Consider the following 21,704-nt stretch of genomic DNA (forward strand, 5'->3'; position numbering starts at 1 on the left):
TCCATGCGCCTGGCCTCCCTAGATTTTGGCGCGGGGGCTTGTTGGCCGTGGCGCTCCCTTTCGTTGACAGATTGTACCACCAACGAGCAGGGGGTGGGGTGCACGTAGAGGTACTCATACCCCTTAGAAGGCACCATCTATTTTCGTTCTACTCCCCTGCCTGTGGGTGGGATGGAAGCCGGGGACTGCCAGATGGTGTCTGCTCTGGCTTGGATAGATCGGATGAAGGGGAGGGCCACCCTGGTTGGTGCTTCCACCGATAATATGCTAACCACTGGGTCCTCCACCTCAGGAACTTCCTCTACTGGAAGATTAATGTTCTGGGCAACACGTCGCAGAAGATCCTGGTGTGCTCGGAGATCAATTGGCGGGGGACCCGATGATGATGTGCCTGCTACCGCCTCATCCGGGGAAGAGGAGGATGACACCCCTGGGATGAGTGGGTCCTGGACTGACGCCTCATCCTGGGTGATCTCCGTTTCTGGAACATCATGCTGTTCAGGTGCATGCGTGGAGTCTTCCTCCGTACCCGCAGGGGGAGGCCTGCTGACTGTGGCCTCTGGTGCACGGCGCTTCGAGTTGCCGGAGTGTGGTAGGCCCGTTGGTTCGCCTTGAGATTGGTGATAGGCCCAAAGTGTCCAAAAAGACCACTGAGGTGGTCCGTGGTCCGGTTGGGCCTGCGCATCTGAACCCCCGAAGGAGGGGCTGTCCGCGTGTGAGGAGGCAGATGGGTGACGCGATGACCACGGACGAGCTGAAGCTGATTGGACCAGGTCTCTGCGTCCACAGAACTCAACTGTGCGCGGTACCGGCGAACGGTACCGTGAACCATGGCGGTACCAGGAGCGGACCGGGACCTGTGACCAGCGTGGTGCCAGGAGGTCGACCGGTGCCTTACATCGTCATGCTGGGATCGGGAGAGGCTGGCATTGCTCCAGTAATAACTGCCCTGCAGGAGCAAGGCATTATTGTTCCCTGTTCCAGACTCTGTAACACTCCTATCTTCCCTGTTCGAAAAGCTGATGGCAAATCATGGCAATTTGTTCAGGACCTTCGAGCCATTAATCGTATTGTCATACCCACTTTTCCTGTTGTCCCAAACCCAGCAACGATCCTGGCTTCTATCCCACCAGCTGCAACTCATTTTACTGTTGTTGATTTGTGTTCTGCTTTCTTTTCTGTTCCGTTCACCCTGACTCCCAGTACCTCTTTGCCTTTTCCTACAGGACAGCAATATACATGGACCACGCTCCTCAGGGGTATACGGAAAGTCCATCTTACTTCTCCCAGGCATTAGCCCGAGACCTAGCTGACCTTGTTTTCCATCCGGGTCCACTCTAGTCCAATATGTAGATGACCTGCTTCTCTGTTCCCGTCGTTATCTGCCTCAGAAACTGATTCTTTAGTGCTCCTTACTGCCCTAGCAAACAAAGGTCACACAAGGCTTCTCGCTCTAAACTACAGCTCTGTCAAACCTCTGTCACATACCTTGGTTTTCTCCTCTCCAGGGTTCCCGTACGCTTTCTCCCACCCGCGTCCAGGCTATCCTTAGCTTTCCCCGACCCTGCACTCCACGCCAGGTCCAAAAATTTTGGGCATGGCTGGATTTTGCAGGCAATGGATTCCCCAATATGCCTCCCTTGCAAAACCTCTACAGGAACTCACTCGACTCTCTGTGCCTAATCCCATGCCATGGCCACCTGAAGCAGACTCTGCCTTTGTTTCCCTCAAACAAGTTTGGCTTCTGCCCCGCTTTAGGGCTGCCAGACTATTCTAAGCCTTTTACCCTTTTCTGCCATGAACAATCTGGATGTGCACTTGGAGTTCTCACTCAGGTGCACGGAGGCAAGAACCGCCCAGTAGCTTATTTCTCTGCCACTTTGGACCCTGTGGCCCAAGGCCTGCCCCCCTGCCTGCGTGCTGTGGCTGCCGCAGCACGCCTAGTCGAAATGTCTGAATCCCTTGTCCTTCGCTCCCCCCTTACTCTTATGGTCCCTCACTCTGTAGAAACTCTGCTATTACAACGCAATACAAGCCACCTCTCCTCCGCTCGCCTTACCAGGTATGAACTTCTACTGCTGTCGGCCTCATATATCACTATAAAGCGCTGTTCTCAGTTAAATCCTGCCACTCTCCTTCCTTTGTCTAATGACGGTGATCCTCACGACTGCCTTGCAACTGTCTCTGCTATCACCGTCCCGCTCTGACCTTTCTGATGTCCCTCTCCTAACTCTGACCTTGTTTTGTTTACTGATGGTTCTGTTTTCGAGACAACCAAGGTCGTCTCCTTGCAGGATACGCTGTAGTGTCACTCTCTGAAACCTAGAAGCTGCGCCTTTACCTTCTGTAACCTCAGCACAAGTTGCTGAATTAGTTGCCCTTACCCGTGCCTGCTTTTTGGCGGAGGGACGCTCCGCCCACCATTTACACTGACTCCCGCTATGCTTTTGGGGTTGTACATGACTTTGGCACCCTCTGGCAAGCTCGGGGTTTCCTTACATCTGCCGGTACCCCTATTAAGAACGGCCCCTATATCGCTGCTCTCCTGTATGCAGTTTTACTTCCCTCTGCCCTGGCTATTGTTAAGTGCCCTGGCACTCGATGGCAGACACTGATGTTGCTAAGGGTAACGCATTTGCTGATGCCTCTGCTAAACATGCTGCTGCCATAGAACCTTCCCCAGATGCATTTCTAGGTTCCCTCTCTGTTTCTATACCACCACCGTCCCTCACTGACCTCACCCTGCTCCAGGACTCTGCCCCAGAAACCGAAAAAGACTCCTGGGTTGCCCAGGGTTGCTCTCTACATCCTGATTCCCTTTGGCGTTCGCCCACTGGTGCCTTTGTGGCCCCTTTTCATTCTACTCATCGCTGGCCGCCCTGCTACACGGTGTTTCGCATGTCGGAAAGGAGGGAATGGTCTCTGCTCTAACTAAGGCGGGATGGTGGGCTCCCCATTTCAGCTCTTTTGCAGCCCGCCACTGTGCCGCCTGCACCACTTGCCAAAGCCACAATATTGGTAAACCTGTAAAAGTGGCTCAGGGATTCCGGGGCTTGCCCCAAGCACCCTTCTTGCATTGGCAACTTGATTTTGTACAAATGCCTAAGTGTCAACGATTTGAATTTATTTTGGTTATGGTATGTTTATTTTCTGGTTGGATTGAAGCCTTTCCTTGTCGCAAGGCTGACTCACTGTCCGTTGCTAAATGTTTGTTAAACCATATTATGCCTGCCAAGGGAATTCCTGCCACTCTGTCCAGTGACCGGGTACACACTTTACCGGACAAATTGTGCAACACCTGGATCGTATATTACATGTCACACACCTGCTGCACTGTCCCTACCACCCACAAAGTGCAGGTGCTGTGGAAAGGCGAAATGGTGTACTTAAGAATAAACTTGCTAAGATTTGTGACTCCACAGGGTTAAGCTGGCCAGCAGCTTTACCACTAGCCCTTATGGAAATGCGATCCACTCCATCCCAAAGGCATAAACTGAGTCCTTTTGAAATCGTTATGGGACGCCCTATGCGAACTGTGGCTACCATTACTCCAGTCCCAGACTTGAATTTGACTCACAGTACGCTCCTTCAATATTGCAAGGGATTAATGCAAGCTGTAAGTCACTTCCATTCACAGGTTCAAGCCGCCTGGCCGACGGAACCCACCTCTGACTCCTGCCACAACCTTGAGCCAGGTGACTGGGTCTACGTACGCATCACCATCGAAAACACGCCTTGGAACCTCGCTGACCATTAGCGGTAATACAGTATAAGCGTTGGTTCCACAAACAATGAGGCCTATTAAGGCTGGGAGGGTCGATTGCATCCATTTGTTACATAGTAATCTGCAAATGAGAGTAATATCTCCAAGGCACAGGGTAATCCTCCTTACGAGGACAGTGGGTAGTGTTTGTATGGCATATGGAAGATTGTAATTATTTTTACTAGATTACTGTAGGGGGAACATGAGATTGATCTTTTCTGTTTGTCCCGGTTGAGAGAAAATTCCATACCCCATACCCAGCCCCCATTCTTGTTTTGTTGAATAGTCCCATACACCATTTGCCACAATATGCTGAAGGCAACGCCCTTTCCCATTCAGCCCTGTCCCATACACACCCAACCACCGAATGACTTTTCCCCACCACATTATCCCATTTAGCTACATTTATTCTCACTGTTTCCGCAATGTCATTAATGTTCATATTTTGTTAATGGATGAGGTCCCCCATAAGGTCTGGGGAATTTGAGTTGGAAATAGGCCAGGACAGGAACACCAGCTTGGAGAGTGGGGCTGGATGTGCTCCAGACCCAGCATTTTAGAATGTTAGGGTCTGGCTATCCACATCTGGCGCGCTAAAATCATTGTCAGCTGGTGGGCTTCAGAATCTTAAGATACAGCAGCAAGGAACAGGCACCACCAGAGGTGCATTTGGAGGCAAGGCCTTCTGGTTCGACAACCCAACTGAGGGAACCGCAGTTGCGGTTTTTATGTCACCAGGCAGTCAGGTGCTAGGCTCACTTTCTTGCTGCTTCTTGGCCTTGCTTTAGGTTTCCGTTGCTTCTGGGACCCTACGAGAGCGGTAGATTGTAAGGTATTGCAGGCTGTTCCTCTACGTCTGGCTTCTGGAGGGTCAAACTGCTTGGCAGTCCTGAGGTGTTGATCCGTTTGCCGGGGAGGGTCTCTCTTACACTGTGAAGCTGATCCACGCGCGAATGCAGTAGCTTAACAGCTTTTTGGGTAGTAAGCAGTACCTGATGAGGACCCTTCCACCAAGTTCCAAGGCGTGTTTTCTCGTCAGGTATCTGTTATCCAGCCCAACTCTTCCCACCATTCCGAGTACTAGAGTCCCTCCGTAATTTCAGGCGAAAAAGAAGGGACTTAACAGGTGCCCAATGGTATATACATAACATAAGCCCCTTAACTTGGGAAGAGGCCATTGGCACTTCCTTTATCCCACTTGGGGGAGTAATACACCATGCAAAAAGACTCCTAAGGTTACAAGCAGTGGCTGAAATAATGGCAAATGAAACCAGAGAAAGTTTAAGAGCCCTGGCCAAAGAAACAGGGGTGATCAGACAGGTGGCCCTCCAGAACTGTCAGGCATTAGACATAGTGCTGGCGGCCAAAGGAGGGACCTGTGCTCTCATTGGGAAAGAATGTTGCGTGTTTATACCTGACAACACCAATGAGGTAATAGATCGCGCTAGCCACTTAGAACAAATCGCATATCTTCCTCATGAAGAGCCTAGTTCTTTATGGAAGTGGCTAAGTAACCTGTTCAATTTCTCTGGCATAGGAAGCTGGTTGTTTCAGGGAGCCCTAACTATCCTGTTTGGAATCTTAGTGATTTTTGTATGCTTTCAGTTAATCTCCTGTTGTATCCAGAATTGTGTCACCCAGATGACTGCCCCAAAACAGAGTGCTAATACGATGATTTTGAATATCACTGATGAACAAAGAGATAAGGAACGGTTGAAACCCAGTGATGGTTGGTCATGGCGTACGCCTGACCAAAAGGAGGGATTGTGAAAGTAGAATGAATTATATTGTAAGAACAGAAAGAATTAAAGAAATGTTGTCTGTACCTTTAAGCAAAATTGTTGAAATTCTGCAATCCAGGTGTCAGGAATACAGACATTAGCACAGAATAATTGCACTGTTTAAGGGCAATTGGTGAAGTATTAGCCTTAGATTGATAACAGTTAGTAAGGAAGTGGGATATGCATGCTGTGCCCCAGGTGATTTTTACTATTTTTGCTTTCTTTGTCCCTTTGTCTAATTCCCGCTCTTTTATCTGTATAAATAAGACTGTTTAGGCCTTGCATGGCCACTCACATATTCTGAATGTTATTGGCGAAGCGCTGCGCTAATAAACAGAGTGGTCTGACAAATTGTGAGTCCTGATTCTAACTTTGACAGAGACGAGCGGTGCCGCGGCACTTGACGGTGCCGGGCGGTCCGTCTTGGAGATACGTTCTGACTGCGGTGTAGCTGTAGGTGCCGCAGGAGCCTTGTGCTTCTTGCTCCTCGGAGAGAGGGAGCGGTGCCGGCAGGAGGGTTGGGCCAGTAAAGGGTGGTGACGAGGAGTCTTTATTGGTGCCGGGTGGTCCAGTGCAGAAGAGGCACTTGTTCCCGGTGACGGAGTCGGTGCCGAGGATGGAGGAGTTAAAGCTGCCTCCATCAAAAGTTGCTTCAGGGGAATATCCCGCTCTCTTTGTCCGCGGCTTGAACGCCTTGCAGATTCGGCACTTGTCCACAAGGTGGGATTCGCCTAGGCACTTTAAACAGGAGTCGTGCGGGTCTCCTGTGGGCATCGGCCGATGACAGGCCGCAGAAGGTTTGAAGCCCGGTGAACCGGGCATGGGCCCCGGTACTGGGGGAGAAGGAGCGAGCCCCCGATCCTCTTTAACTATATACACAACTATAAGAACTATTAATTTGAATGCTAACTAGAACTACAGAAAAGAACTATGTACATCTGTGGCTCCTACAGTTTGCAGAGAAGGTATTTTAAAAAGTCAATTTGTAATTGGTGATTGTTCTTCAACTGTCAACAGGTCAGAGTAGCCTGGAGACTGTCTGCCATCAGATGAGATGCGAAAGTTTCTGAAAGTCACTGGAACTGCAGGGTCTGCTGAGCTTACTCATATATAGAGCCCTACCAAATTCATGGCCATGAAATATGCGTCACAGACCACGAAATCTGGTGTCCCCCCATGAAATCTGGTCTTTTGTGTACTTTTATTCTCGACTATACAGATTTCATGGGGTAGACCTGCATTTCTAAATTGGGGGTCCTGAACCAAAAGGGAGTTGCAGGGGGGTCGCAAGGTTATTTTAGGGGGGCGTATTACCATCCTTACTTCTGCACTGCCTTCATTGCTGGGTGGCCAGAGTGAGGTGGCTGTTGGCCGGGCGCTCAGCTCTGCAGGTAGCACCCCCACCAGCCGCAGCATAAAAATAAGTGTGGCAATACCATACCATGCCACCCTTACTCCTGTGCTGCTGCCTTCAGAGTGGGGCGGCTGGACGGTGGTGCTGCTGACTGAGTGAGGGTCCAGCTCAGCAGACAGCAGCCGAGAACGTTGGCAATACCATACCAGTCCATCCTTACTTCTGCACTGCTGCTACCAGCAGCTCCGCCTTAAGAGCTGGGATCCCGGCTAGAAGCTACTGCTCTCCAGCTCTGAAGGCAGCATGATCACCAGCAGCAATGCAGAAGTAAGGGTAGAAGCACGACAACCTCCACTACAATAACATGACGACCCCTCGACAACTCCTTTTTGAGTCAGGACCCCTACAATTACAACACTGTGAAAAATCAGATTTAAATAGGTGAAATCAGGAAATTTACAATTTTTAAAATCCTATGACCGTAAAATTGACCAAAATGGACCGTGAATTTGGTAGGCTCCTACTCATAGGCATGAATAGCGTTGCAGCCATGAGACCCAACATTAGTAGCATTGTCTAAACTGTTACCTGCTAGATCTCTTGTTGATCCATTGCGCCCAACTGGGAATGTCTACGATCCTATTCTAGAGAAAGAAAATTAATTTGAGCTGTCCAGTGGGGCTCCTGTATACTTCAGTTGTCTGCGGGGGACTGTTGAAAATGTGGGCAGTTTATCACATATCCTAGTGACTCTATTCTGGTAGTGATATGGACTGTTCTTTCACATGATTCAAAGTTGGGTCCTTAATCAACCAATCAGCCAACTTAGTGAATGTGCATGCTCCCAAACTGGACAGGCAGGCAACCACTTTCAGCAAGAATTTTGTGACAATACCCAGAATAGACACCAATTCAAGAGGTAAGACAATGAAGGAAGTGATGTTCCTTTAGCTCATATCTGAGCGCTTGAACAGCATTCTAAGGTGCTTGCAAGCATTCAGTTCTAGAGCACATAGCAATTAAACTTCATCTAAGAGAGTTGTAGTGACTTCCAGGGTAACTATCTAGAATTTTTTTTTGACCTGACACTGATTCAGTTCCCTGAGATCCAAGAAGGGCCAGAGATTTCCCATCTTTTTTCTGCCTGAAAGTATGTAGAATAAAATCCTCTTCCTTCTTTTACTCAATGGCCATGGCTTTAAGGTTCTCTTTGTCAGGGGGGACAAGACTCCCTGTAGCATCTCTTCTTCATATTGAGAAGCCTATGAACATTCTTGAGAATGAGGAGCACAATTTGGAAGACTTTCTGAGAACCAACTGTAGGGGGGGCATCACCTCATCCAATGAGCTCAGTATCATCTCCTTCAAATACCAAGCCAGGTCAGCAATAATGTCAGGCAAAACTGGCACTGGGCCCTGCCACTCTGAAATTTTGACTGACTCAGGCTTTGGCACTCCAGGCCAGCCTTGTGCCTTCCTAAGGTACCTGAAGGAGAGCTTGTTGGACCTCCCCATGTTTCCTCAGCACTTGGTATTACATTTCTAGACATATCTAGTACCCCTGAACATCATGAATGATGCCAATGCAGACAATATAACAAACATGGCCATCAGTTTTAAATACTGTTTTGCCACACTGGCCAAGTTTGAAACTGCAGAGCAGTCTTTTAAACTCCCTGTCTGCATACCTGAAATAAAAGAAAAGTGTTACCAGTGCACCAAAGGGAACATCAGACCAAAAGAAACAAGTGCTGAGCACCAAGACAGGTGTAGGAATGAGAAAGATGTCTTTATTACTTACAGTTCAGCAACTAACAAGCTTTGGCTTTGGAGTGGTGAGAATAACAATGCAAAAGAGCTAAGGTGCTAGCCAAAAGAAAACACATATATATGGTAAAAAGGCTCTATATTAATGGGTGGCACATAAAGCAATGTGCCAAAGTTCTGAGAAAATATGTACCAAATTATGACAAAAAGCAGAATCCAATGTGCCTGAGGCAAAAGACATCAGAAATTTAGAAAGACTGTACTTCTCCTGACTGAAAGGCAGAGTTGGATCCAGGAAAGAACACATGAAGAGCTTCAATGTTGTGTGCACAATAGGCACTGAATAAAAAAATTCATATTTGTCCTATCCAGGATCCCAGGACCCTTCTGTTGTGGAATGAAAGCATGCAACTGTCACCCAGATTTTGTGTCTTAGAGTTAGAGTTGCTAACATTATCTGAACTGCGAAATAGAGAAAACTATTTTGCGCATTAAAATTGGGAAAGTGGAAATATGAACCATGTTTGTTTTTCCGGTTGCTGAAAACATACTGTTGAGCGAACATTTAATTGTTCACATTTAAACACTAGATCAGCATTTTGAATTATTCAGGAAGTTTTTGGACTAGTTACTGTAAGAGAAGGTTACTCACCTTGTTCTGTAACTGAGGCTGTTCAAGATGCTTGTCCCTGCAAGTGCTCCACTTCAGGTGTCTTGAAGCTCTGCGCTTGTGTTTCAGATTTTTGGTAGCAGTGGGGCTGCAGACACAGTGTAGCTGTCTCGCGCCACTTCAAGCGGTTACACAGTGGTGGGCAGCCAACCATCCCCCTGTTCCTTCTCTACCTCAGAGGATTGGCCTGAAACTCAGAAGTAGAGAGGAAGTGGGACACTAGTGGAGCACCCACAGGGACAACCATCTCAAAGAACCTCAGTTACTGCACAAGCTGAGTAACCCTCTCTTCTTCTTTGAAGAGTGTCCCTGTCGTTGCTTCACTTTAGGTGACTGTTGAACAGCGCCCCTCAGTGGAGGAGAAGGGCTTCAGAGTTGGTCTATTGACAGTGGATAACACTGTAAGTCCAAAGCGTGCATCTGATGCTGATTGTTGTTCTAAAGCATAGTTTTAAGTGAAAGTATGGACTGATGCCCATGTAGCTGCTCTACAAATGTCAGTCATAGGGACATTATTGAGAAAGGCCACAGATGCTGCCAGTGCTTTGGTGGAGTGCGTGCAAACTCCTGGTGGAGATTGTAGATTGCTGTTTTGGTAGCACAAATGGATAAATCCTGATATCCACTTGGATAGTCTCTGTTTTGAGATGGTTTGACCCATCAAGCGTTTTGTTATAGAAACAAATAGTCTAGGTGATTTTCTAAATGCTTTTGTTTTTTCATTGTAGAAAGTTATTGCTCTGCGAACATCCAATGCGTGGAGTGAGGCCTCCCTCCTGCTCACATGTGGCTTAGGAAAAAATAAAGGTAAGTAAATGGTTTAAATGAAAGGGGGAGGCGACTCTGGGTACGAATTTAGGATGCGGTTATAGGATTACTTAATCTTTAAAGAATGTTGTATAAGGTGGGTTGGCCATTAGGGCACCTAATTCTCCCACTTATCTGGTGGACATGATGGCAATAAGGAAAGCCATCTTCATGGATAAGTGGAACAAGAGTAGCTTGCAAGGGGTTCAAAAATCCCTGCTTAGTACATCTGCTGTTGTATTCTGACATCCCGGCAGATAGGATGCCACGTAGAACAAGGCTGAGGTCCCACATGAGTGTAGGGTTTCTTATTGTGGATGTAACACAGCACAGCTGGCCCTCCTGGTTCCTGCCTCTGCTATGCTCAGATAAAGTCACTCAGAGACACTGGGGTTCAGGAACCATTGGTGCTTTTATTTACAAGTTTGTGCTCCCACCATCTTCTTACCATACTGCTTACAAAGCTCTCGGTTCCTTGCGACTGAACTCAGGAGGGAAGGGCTTTCTCCCTGCCTAGACCTCCTCACTTTCCTCCATCCCAACATCTTGGCTTCCTTCTTCTCAGCCTCTTATATAGCCTTTGGCTAATTGGGCTGGCAGCTGGCTCTCATTCCTCAATTTGGGCAGGTTCTTTCCAGCCAGCTCCACTTTATTCACTTAAATGGGGCTGGTGTGGAAGGGGGCTGATTCTGCAGTATTTCTGCTCAGCACCCTGTCACAGTGGGATAAGTGTTTTCAATGCCTGTAAGGAAGCGCTTAATTGTCGGGAGAGCAAATATGGTGATCCTGTCCACCTTGTCACGGAAGGAGGTAATAGCAGCCAAGTGTACTCTGATGGAGGTTGTGGATAGCCCCGTTTTTTTAAGTCCTAGTATATTGTTCAGGATCCTCGGTTGGGGGGATGATTGTGGTAACATCTGTTTATCTTCGCACCAGGTGCAGAATTGTTTCCACTTATGGATATATGTCTTCCTTGTACTTAGCCTCTGACTGTTCAGTAATATCTCTTACTTCCTCTGAATAGGCCTTCTCAACCCAAGTCAGCCATGGAGTAACTAGGACTTGAGGTGGAGTACTGCAAGTTTGGGGTGACGGATGTGTTCCACATCTTATGATAGAAGGTGAGGTACTAAGGGAAGGCTTTGAGGCGGTTTCACTGCCCTCTGACAAAGTATGGGAACCACATTTGTCCAGGCCATGTGAGGGCTCTGAGAATGACCTTGGATTTGTCTTGATTGATCTTCTTAATGACGTGGCTTAGGAGTGGGGTTGGAGGAAATGCATACATCAGTGGCACCTTCCATTTGATAATGAGAGTGTTGCCTAGTGGTGTCCCAGTCCAGCTCTGGAGCAATATTGTGGGCACTTGGCATTCTGAGCTGTTGTGAATAGATCTATGGTGGGGAACCTCCATAGTTTGAATATGGATTTGAGAATTCCAGAGTCCATCTCTCACTCGTGAGTTTGTGAAAAATCCCTGCTTAGTACATCTGCTGTTGTATTCTGACATCCCGGCAGATAGGATGCCGATATCTCTATGTTGTTGGTGATGCACCAATTCCAAACGCACATTGCCTCTGTACATAGGAAGTGTGATTCTGCTTCCCCTTGGTGGTTTATACTGTATAAAACATGCAAGCTATATTGTCCGTGAGGATCTTAAGGTCACTGTTCTTGATTAGAGGGAGAAAGTGGTCATATGCATTTCGGCCTGCTCTTAGCTCCAGTGTGTTTATGTCCAGGTTGGACTCCGTTGGGAACCAGCAGCCTTGAACCATATTGTTGAGTAGATGTGCCCCCCGCTCAACCTATTAGGGAAGCGTCTATCATGATTGTCAGGGTTGGAGCTCTTTGTTGGATAGGGCAGACATTCCTTGATTGCATCCACCACGTTAATGAGTTTTTTACTCTGCGTGGTATTGTGAGGCATCTGTTGAGAGGCTATTTGGCGGTATATACACTGTTCAAAGCCAGACCTGGCAAGCATCTTATGTAGAGTCTGGCATGCTTGACCATAAACGTTGTTGCTGATATGTGCCCCAAGAGTCGTAAACACGTTTTAGCAGATGTTTGTGGACTGTCCCTCAACATTGAAACTAGATTGACTACAGTGAGGAAGCATTGTTGGGGTAATGTTGTTGTTGCTGTTAGACAGTCGAGATAGTCGCCTGTGAATTCCAACTTTTGGACAGGAACCAGTGTAAACTTTTGCGTATTTGTCCGCAACCTTAGATTCGTGAAAAGGGTTATTGTGCTCTGCGTGGCATTTATAACTTCTTGCCATGTTGGTGCCCATATGAGGCAGTCGTCCAAGTATGGAAATATCCTTACTCTGTGTCTGCGGAATTGAGTTGCAACAACAGTGAAAACCTTGGGAAAAACCCTTGGGGCAGTGGATAGGCCAAAGGGTAGTACTCTGCATTGGAAATGCTGTTTCTCTTGGGTGAATCTCAAAAATCTTCTGTGTGACGGGTGGATATTAATATGAAAATAAGCATCCTGTAGGTCAAGGGCCAAGAGCCAATCTCCCTTCTCTAATGCTGGAATTATTGTGGTTAGAGTCACCATTTTGATATATTCTCATGAATTTGTTGAGTTTTTGTAAATCCAGGATGGGTCTCCGCCTACTGGTCTTTTTCTGAGTTAGAAAGTAGTGTGAATAAAAATCTTTTCCCCTGTGTTGCGACAGTACAGGTTCCATGGCATCTATGTACAAGGTGGTTTATTTCCTGTTGTAACAGGTACTCGTGACAGGGATCTCTGAAGAGGAACAGGAAAGGGGGATGGGTAGGTGACACAAAAATAAAGGGGATAGAGTAGCCCTTTTAGATAATCCCTAAAACCCATTTGTCTGTTGTGATGCTGTTCCAGACTGAGTAGTATGGTGACAGAGTCTCCGAATAGGCAGGGGACCTTTTCTGGTTCCAGAGTAACAGTGTGTGGAGGTCTCGTGCCCTCGACCACACCTTCAAAATGATTGTGTAGTGGTGGATTATTAAGACTTCAAAGGTTGATCTTCGTTCTGCCAACGTCTGTTCTTTGTTTACGTCATTGGTCATATTGTCTTTGGAGCTGAGAGTATGGCGTAGACAAGAATCTCTGATTGTAAAACCTGCTGTTCCTTTTTGTTTGCAGATATGTAAATGCCAAGGGTTTTTAAGGTCATCCTTGAGTCTTTTAGGGTATGCAATGAGACATCCGTTTTGTCTGCAAAGTTTCTGACCCTCGAAGGGTAAGTCTTCAACGGTCGCCCAGATCTCCCTTTGGAACTTGGAGAGGTGGAGCCAAGATGCACAGCACATGATCATAGATGTTGCGATGGAATGTGCTGCCGTGTCTGCAAAGTCAAAGGAGGCCTGTAAGGCCATCCTGACAATAAGAGACCCCTCAGAAATGTTTGCCTTATACTGTTCTTTTTTGTCATTGGATACATTTTCAGTAAAAGCTGATATTTTGGAGAACAGATTGCATGTATATTTGGCCAGCAGGGTTGCGTAGTTGGCTATGCGGAACTGAAGTGTAGCTGAGGAATAACCTTTCCACCCAAAAAGGTCAAGTCTTTTCCAATCTTTATTGTATGGGGTCGTTTGGGACTGGTGTTGTTTTCCCCTTTGATTCATTGTCTCCACCACTAAGGAGTTTGACATGGGGTGTGTAAATAGGAACTCAGCCCCTTTTTCTGGTGCATAATATTTGTTGTTGAATCTTTTACATGAGGGTAGTGCTGTAGAAGATATATGCCAGATTATTTTTGCAGGCTCCATGATTGCATAATTAATTGGCAGAGCTATCTTTGCTGATGGGTATGCCTGGAGTATGTCTGAGAGCTTATGCTGGGCTTCTGGTAGCTGAGCCAATGAAATGTCTAGGGATTCAGCAACCCTTTTGAAAAGGTACTGAAAAGATTTGAAATCATCCCCCACAGTGGGGGGGTCGTGGCCTTATGGTTTCGTCCAGTGACAACAAAGAGAGGTGAGTAGGCAGAAAAGTGTCATGTTCAGCTATATACTCAGGTTCCTCAGTGTCTTCCTCTTGTGTTTCCAAGGGTGCCAGAACAGTTGATGAAGGAGACCTGGCTGTTCTGGACCTAGGGGAGCTAGGAGAGCTGTAGTTTTGGGCCCTATACATTGCCCATGGATCCCAGTATGACCAGTTAGGTGGGAATGGTGAATGGTATGGGGGGTGGTGTCCATAGGTGACCACATCCACATATATCCACGAGTGGTTGGTGATGAGATGGTCCTGGCTTGGGTGAGGAGTGGCAAGCAATATATATTACTGCTTCATCCTCTTCTTCTTCACCACTAGAGATGGGGGGGCTGATCTGCAAGGAGTAGTCAGCTGGTGCCATCGATACCAGAGCAGATTTTTCAGTTGGAGATCGCTTTCCTTTAGATGATTCTCCGTGCAGGGATGTCCGTGACTGCTTTTTGGTAACCTTTCTAGGAATAGGCTCTTTGGCAGCTGTTGCTGAAGAAGAGCAACCATTGCCAGGGGGTGGCCTGGACTTGGGGTCAGAGACTGGCCTGAGGGATTTCTCCACCATGAAGAGCTTCAGTTAGAGAACTCTGACTTTTCTTGTCCTGGCTGTCAGCTTTCTGCGATGTGTGCACTTTTGAGTAATGTGTGTCTCACCGAGGAAGTGGACACACTGAGCCTGGCCATCAGAGACCAGTATGGAGAGTTTGCAAGTCAGGCAGCATTTAAAACCAGGTGAGCTGGGCATGCCCGAGAGAGTCGGTCTCTTAGACAAAAATAGGGATAAACCTGCTGGAGAAACAGGGGTAGAAAGGGAAGGTAAAGGGAGACTTTTTTGTGTGTGAAAATTAAAGAAATTAGAGTAAGGTAAGGGGATAGGGAAGCTAACGACAATTAAGCTAACATTATCACTATGAACTAGCTACTATAAATCTTATATGAGGTAAGAGAAGGTGCTGCCAAAGATGGTAGAGAAGGAACAGGAGGACGGTTGGCTGTGCGCTGCTGTGTAACTACTCGCAGCGGCGTGAGACAGCTACAGCGCATGCGCAGCCCAACCGGGCACTGCTACCAAAAATCTTCAATTACAAGTTCAGGGCATCAAGACACCTAACGTGAAGCACTCACAGGGACGCTCCTTGAAGAAAAATATAGCTGGTGGTGGGTCCAATAATTCTTGGAACTGAAGTCATCTTTGGCACAAGGGTCACATGCCTCATATACAAATATATATAGAACCACTGAAGATTGGGGAACTTTCCAAAAATTCTGACAGCATCTGCTGATTTGGGAGAATTATTATCATCATAAATATTACTGAATCAAACCTGAATGAACTGTGTCAAATGACTGTAGGAGAAGACTCTTTCCTGATTCATCAAGGGACCTCAGGAGCAAGTGAGGACAGTAACTATTAAGATCCATTGACAAAGAAGGCATATTCATGCCTGAATAATCTAGTTTGACAGAAAGACTATGTTCCTCTCCCCACAAGTGATCATTAAGAGATAAGGAACCAGCAACTGCTAAGGATTGTCAGAGACAAGCATATGAAGCCTCCTAGTCAGCTCGCCAGGTGACCTGCTAGCAAGAACCAACTACTTGAACTACTATCTTAAAGATAAAACTTGAACTATTTGAGGATGGCTAGGCTGGCCTGGTTCAGCAGCTACCAGCTGCACAGCCAAGTTTGCATAGCTTCTGAGCAGAGGGTTGGGGAGGGAGGAGTAAGGACCTGCAACAAAAGGGAATCTCTGGAGAAAGCAGTTGTCATCTGAGAGTACCAACATAGGAAAGGGCTCAGGGAGCCACTGCTGGAGACCTACCACGAGAAGGTTTTGGAAAAGAAAAGTAGATACCAACATCTGCAGAAGGGTTGAAAGTGTACATCTGGTGAGTGTGGTGCTACATGGAAGGTTGATGAGGCCCAGAAAAACAGCGTCAGCACCAGCTGCATACAAGAGCCTCAAAGTCCAGTTGCTGCAGAAAGGAGAAGCACCAGACCACACTGCATGGAACAGGAACATTAAAGAAAGACATGTGAGTGTGTGTGGTGTTTGAAAGGCAAGTAGTGTGCATGCATGTGCTGCAAAAATGGTGAGGAAGTGTGTGCAGCTGTGACTGGTGAAGGAGGGGGAAGAGTCACTTGCAGCCAATGATTCAGCTTGTAAAGGGACTTGTATGCAGTCTGTGACTATGTAATTTTTGGGGGCATGGTAAGATATAGAAATAAGAAATGCAGGTGTGTGTAGTGAGTTTTAAAGGAACTGTTTCAAAAGGTACTGGGCAGTTACTCACACATCAGAGAAATGTTAATAAAACACCTCTTTTCTCCCAGTAAGAACAAATATCTTATTTCTTATCTTGAGTTTGTCACTTAACTTTCATAGCAATGGTTGTTGATTTTACTTTACCCACAGCTTTTCTCCTTAAACAAAGTTTTAAGTCTATGCTAAAAGCCATTGATTGGGGGAATCAACAAGCAAGAGAAACTGCTCATTTATATCTCAGTAGTATTCTCACTTTGTATCCATTCTGTCCATTGCCATTTGAAACTAATTTTGGTATAAATTTCACAATGAAATTTGAAACTTTTACCTTACTGCTGAAAGCTTCTCTCCTTTTTTCCAGTCCCAGAGCACAATACTATGATTGTCATCTATGCCAACAGAAGCCAAGCGTTTGCCATCCGCTAGAAAAGGAAATGTATAGTAAGAGAGTGGGTAGAGAGCATTACTCTGCAATAACAAGAAATCAAATTATTATACTAGATACTATAAATCATACAAACACTACTTGTTGTATTTTGAGATGAAAGAATGTACAAACAGATAAACCACAGTTGATGTGTTGTATTTAGGCAGATTTTTTATATGGATGGTCTGGTGTACAGAGTATAGGACTTGAAGCCAAGAATTTCCAAGTTCTAATCCTCCCTTTGCCATTAACTTAGTGCAAAACCTTAGGCTAGTCATTTATTTTTGTTATACATTTTAATCTTGGTCTTTTAGGATTTTGGCACAGGAATTATTGATGTTGCTAGCTTTTTAAAAAATTGGGATACGTCAGGTCACCTAAAGCAGAGTCATTGCCTTCCTGTTCCTCTACATTAGAAGCATACTTCACTTTAGTATCCTCCATATCAGTACTCATCCTCAAGAATATGCTTTTGTAACATGGTAGTTGACCTATTTAAGGGAAGTCAGAGCCCAGGTTCCCTGTGATGGGCTTCTAAAAAGAGAACAAGTCCATCTCAGGCACCTGTAAGTAATTCACTGCAAACCTCCATGGTGTGCTGACAGGGGTGGGTAGGTAAGGACACCGCTCTACCAAGTGTTGATGCCAGTTCCACAAAATCCCTCAACACAGAGGGGCACCAAGAATCTCTGTGTTGAGTTTAGTATTCCCTACCCTGACAAAGCAGAAACTCTAGGGTAACTGCAGATTTGGTTTAAACAAGTGTCTCAGAGGTACTTCTAGGAAGTTTATGAGATATTCCCAATCTTGATGACTCTGGTTAACATCTTGAGGCAGATCTGACTCCGGTATGTCATGATTCACTCCAAGTCAGAAGATGCAGCATTTATGCTCATTTGCGACTGATCTCTTCCTGGCATGTGCACATCTTCTGAAGCTGCGGAGCTTCTTTCCCGGAAACTTTGGGGGGTTGGGGGAGAAGATAACATCTTGAAAAGTAAGAGCCAAGAAGGATTCAAAATTCTCTAATGTCAGAGGCTCAAGATCCAAAAGTATGCACAATCTCAGCACACACTTTAGTTGTGCCTGAGATCAGATTCTTTCCAGTGAAACCAAATACCATCTGAGAATGCAGTGAGGCCTACTACAAGAGAACAAGGAATCAACAGCTTGTATCAGAGTTCAACTTCCTGGGCAGAGAAAACTCAAAAGATTTAATGGACAAAGGCTAGGCTGCCTACAATGGTGGAGTGGAAATGAAGGAAGAGAGAGACAGATCCTTCCCAGGGAACAGACATGATTCAAGTTTCTCAACTCATTGCATTCATTTTGTGCCAAGGATGGATCCTGGCTCTGGGACTACAGTAACTTTTGAATCTGAAGTAGCTGACACAAAACATCATAATTGCTGAAATCACTTGAATCTAGGAGGACTTCTGGCACCAGCCAACCACCCCACCAGATCCACGATTCTTGTCATTCTAAGAGTAGAAACAGGAAGAAAAAAAAGCTTGGTCTCTTTCTTTTCTTCTTTGCTTTCCTCTCTTTTGAGCAGACCCAAGATCCTGAACTCACTGGGTTTATCAGTCTTTACAGTTTCTTATAATACTCAGATATGAACAAACTTTGGCTCCATCCTTTAATTTCCACTTAGGAAGCTGAGTACAAACAAGGTAAAGACTCACTGTCCTTCGAAGTCAGACTTAGATACCTTTAATGCCACTTCGAAGATGAGAAAAGTAATAATTCATCTTTCCATATTGAAGGCATAACATTTTGATACATCAGGCACCAGCTGGGCAGACATCCCTCATCCAGACATGTTAGGCAGCACGTAGATTGGTCAGAGACCAACATTTTTTCCCATAACAACGAAAATGATCTGATTTCTTCTGTTGGTCCAAAAATACCACAAATCTGAACAAAAGGCTAGCCGAGAGATATAGCAGACAAATAAAAAATGGTGACAGGCCATAGCAGAGAACCAGAGATTCACTGAAGTGTCATTAGGCTCACACAACTGCGATAATATTAATTAGAACTAACTACTAATAAAATAAACTTTAACTAATAAAACAAAACAAGATAATTAGATACTATGATGATGAGGGGCTGTATAAGCATAGTACCTAGAAACAATAAAACATAATAAAGAATGGTCAAAGTTACGGTAGATGGAAGGAACAGGAATTGAGTTCTTGTTTTACTGCCTCAGTGATCAAAGTATCTCAGAGTTGTCTGTGGTTCTGACTCCTTACAAAGTTTTGATCCAAATATTCATATTCCCAAGAGCCTAATAACATGCCTCCAAAAGACAATGTGATAGGCACAACCACAAAATCAAAGTTGGAGAGATGGAGGGGATGAATGGTAGCAAAATTGCTGCCAGTTCTCCAGACTGGATTATACTACACAAAGAAAAATAAAACAAACAGTTATATATTATAAAATCTCCTTAGTTCTTTAATATGCCTCATACTTGACTAAATTGTTCATTCTTAGAATGTAAAAAATACTATATACATCTCAGTTTCACAAAGGCATCAGATAGCAGTCGCAGTAAATGCCAAAAATATACAATCTAATATTTTATAGGTCTACAGGAAGGGTTTTTTGTGTTCTGCATTTGAAGCATATCAGACCTACCTTGCACTGCACAGGCCTACAAGTAAAGTAGAGGTAGGTTGCTTGTTTATTAAAAAAATGCAAATTGAATGTAGCTAGCCATTCAGAATGTTATTTCAATAGATTATATTGATGCAGAAAGAATGCAAATCAAAAACTGCACTAATCTGCAAATGATACAATGTATTACATCAATTATCTGATACCTAGTTAGCCATTTCCAAAGCAGCATGTCATTAATCATATTTTTGAACAAACTCCCGTGCTATTAAAAGATCATCAGAAAGGTCTATTATTTTCTTATATACATTTAAAACGGCCAGATGACTTGTTTTGTACACCTGTGGAGGCATGTTTTTGACCTGCATAGAAAGGAAAATGGCTAATTTTGTTGAATGACCACAAGATGTGCCCATATTATTTTCCACTCCAATAGCTCCTTGAATTACAGCTGATGCTTCTATTGCTTCCTCAGCTTAAAGATTTATAAAGTGCATTAAAAAGTGCAATTTGCTACTTCCAGGTAAAAAACGGTTATCAACCTTTTGCAACTGTTGTTCTTAGAGATGTGTTGCTCATGTCCATTCCATGCTAGGTGTGTGCGTGCCCACGTGCCCAGTTGTCAGAATTTTTTGCCTTGGTGGTATCCGTAGGATCAGCTCAGGGGTCCTTTGGAGTACTGTGCTCATGTGCTGGTATATGCGGCACCACCATCCCTATGCGGCCTCAGTTCCTTCTTGCCGATAACTGCAACAGAGGGGTAGGAGGGCAGTTAATGGAATGGACATGAGAAACATCTCGAAGAACAGTTACTAAAGGCAGGTAACCATTTTTTCTTCTTTGAGTGCTTGTTCATGTCAAGTAGCAACCCTGCAGATATCTCAAATCGGCACCCGGGCCAATAAAGCTGTTGAAGAGGCTTGCACTGTAGCAGAAAAAGCAGTTACAGACACCGTAGAGGGTACCTTTGTCAGCTCATAGCAAAACTTGATGCAGGCAGTGATCCATGATGAAATCCTCTCTGTAGACATAGGGAGGCACTTCATTCTGTTTGCCACTGCAACAAAGAGCTGTGTTGACTTCCGGAATGCTTTAGTCACTTTAGCCAGCACTCTCGTAACATCAAGAGAGTGTAGTCTGCACTCCTCATCTGACTTATGAGATTTTGGGAAGAAAACTGGTAAATATATGTCCTGGTTCATATGAAACCGTGAAATTAACTTGGGCAAGAAGGCTGGGTGCAGTCGCAGTTGAACTTTATCCTTATAGAACACTGTATAGAGTGGTTCTGAGGTGAGAACTCTAATTTCGAAGACCCTGCAGGCTGACGTTATAACCACCAGAAAGGAGACCTTCCACGAGAGCAGCAGAAGGGAACAAGACGCTAATGGCTCAAAAGGTGGATCTGTGAGCTTAGACAGCATGAAGTTCAGGTCCCAAGGTGGGACAGGTCATGGACTTGAGGGTAGAACCGCTCCAGGTTTTTCAGAAACCGAACCCCCATGCCATGTGCAAAGATCAAACTGCCTTGTGTTGGAGGGTGGAAGGCTGAAATAGCTGCCAAGCGGACCTTGATTGTTGAGAAAGACAGACCCCGGAGATTGTGGAGAAGACGACAGTGCAGGATAAACTGGAGAGAGGCCTGGTCAGGCCAGAAACCCTGGTCCGAAGCCCAACATGTGAACTGTTTCCAGGGCTTTCTGCTACCCATGAGGACCTATTGAACGCAGGCCAAGCATGCCTGTTTTTCTGCATTCAGCCATGTAGCAACAAGGCCATCATAACCACTAAAAAGTGACAAAGAGTCCTGTGGCACCTTACAGACTAACAGATGTATTGGAGCATAAACTTTTGTGGGTGAATACCCACTTCATCAGACACATGTGGAGGAAATTTCCAGAGGCAGATATAAATAGGCAGGCAAGAATCAGTCTAGAGATAACAAGGTTAGTTCAATCAGGGAGGATGAGACCCTCTTCTAGCAGTTGAGGTGTGAACACTAAGAGAGGAGAAACTGCTTTTGTAGTTGGCTAGCCATTTACAGTCTGTTTAATCCTGAGCTGATAGAGTCAAATTTGCAGATGAACTGAAGCTCAGCAGTTTCTCTTTGAAGTCTGGTCCTGAAGATTTTTTGCTGTAGGATGGCTACCTTTAGATCTGCTATTGTGTGTCCAGGGAGACTGAAGTGTTCTCCTACAGGTTTTTGTATATTGCCGTTCCGAATATCTGATTTGTGTCCATTTATCCTTCTACATAGGGACT

At 45.5% G+C, this 21,704-nt stretch overlaps 1 protein-coding gene across 2 annotated transcripts in view; it reads right to left on the bottom strand.

Annotated features, from left to right (window-relative positions):
• EML5 (EMAP like 5) overlaps positions 1-21,704 on the bottom strand; it is a 328,115-nt gene that overhangs the window by 135,578 nt on the left and 170,833 nt on the right. For both annotated transcript variants that reach the window (XM_075065608.1, XM_075065607.1), the window contains exon 16: positions 16,719-16,812. In XM_075065608.1, the coding sequence (XP_074921709.1) occupies positions 16,719-16,812 (94 nt within the window). The remainder of the gene's footprint in view (positions 1-16,718; positions 16,813-21,704) is intronic.

This window comes from Chelonoidis abingdonii, chromosome 4 (assembly GCF_003597395.2).
Source record: "Chelonoidis abingdonii isolate Lonesome George chromosome 4, CheloAbing_2.0, whole genome shotgun sequence".
In the NCBI taxonomy this organism is placed as follows: Eukaryota; Metazoa; Chordata; order Testudines; family Testudinidae; genus Chelonoidis; species Chelonoidis abingdonii.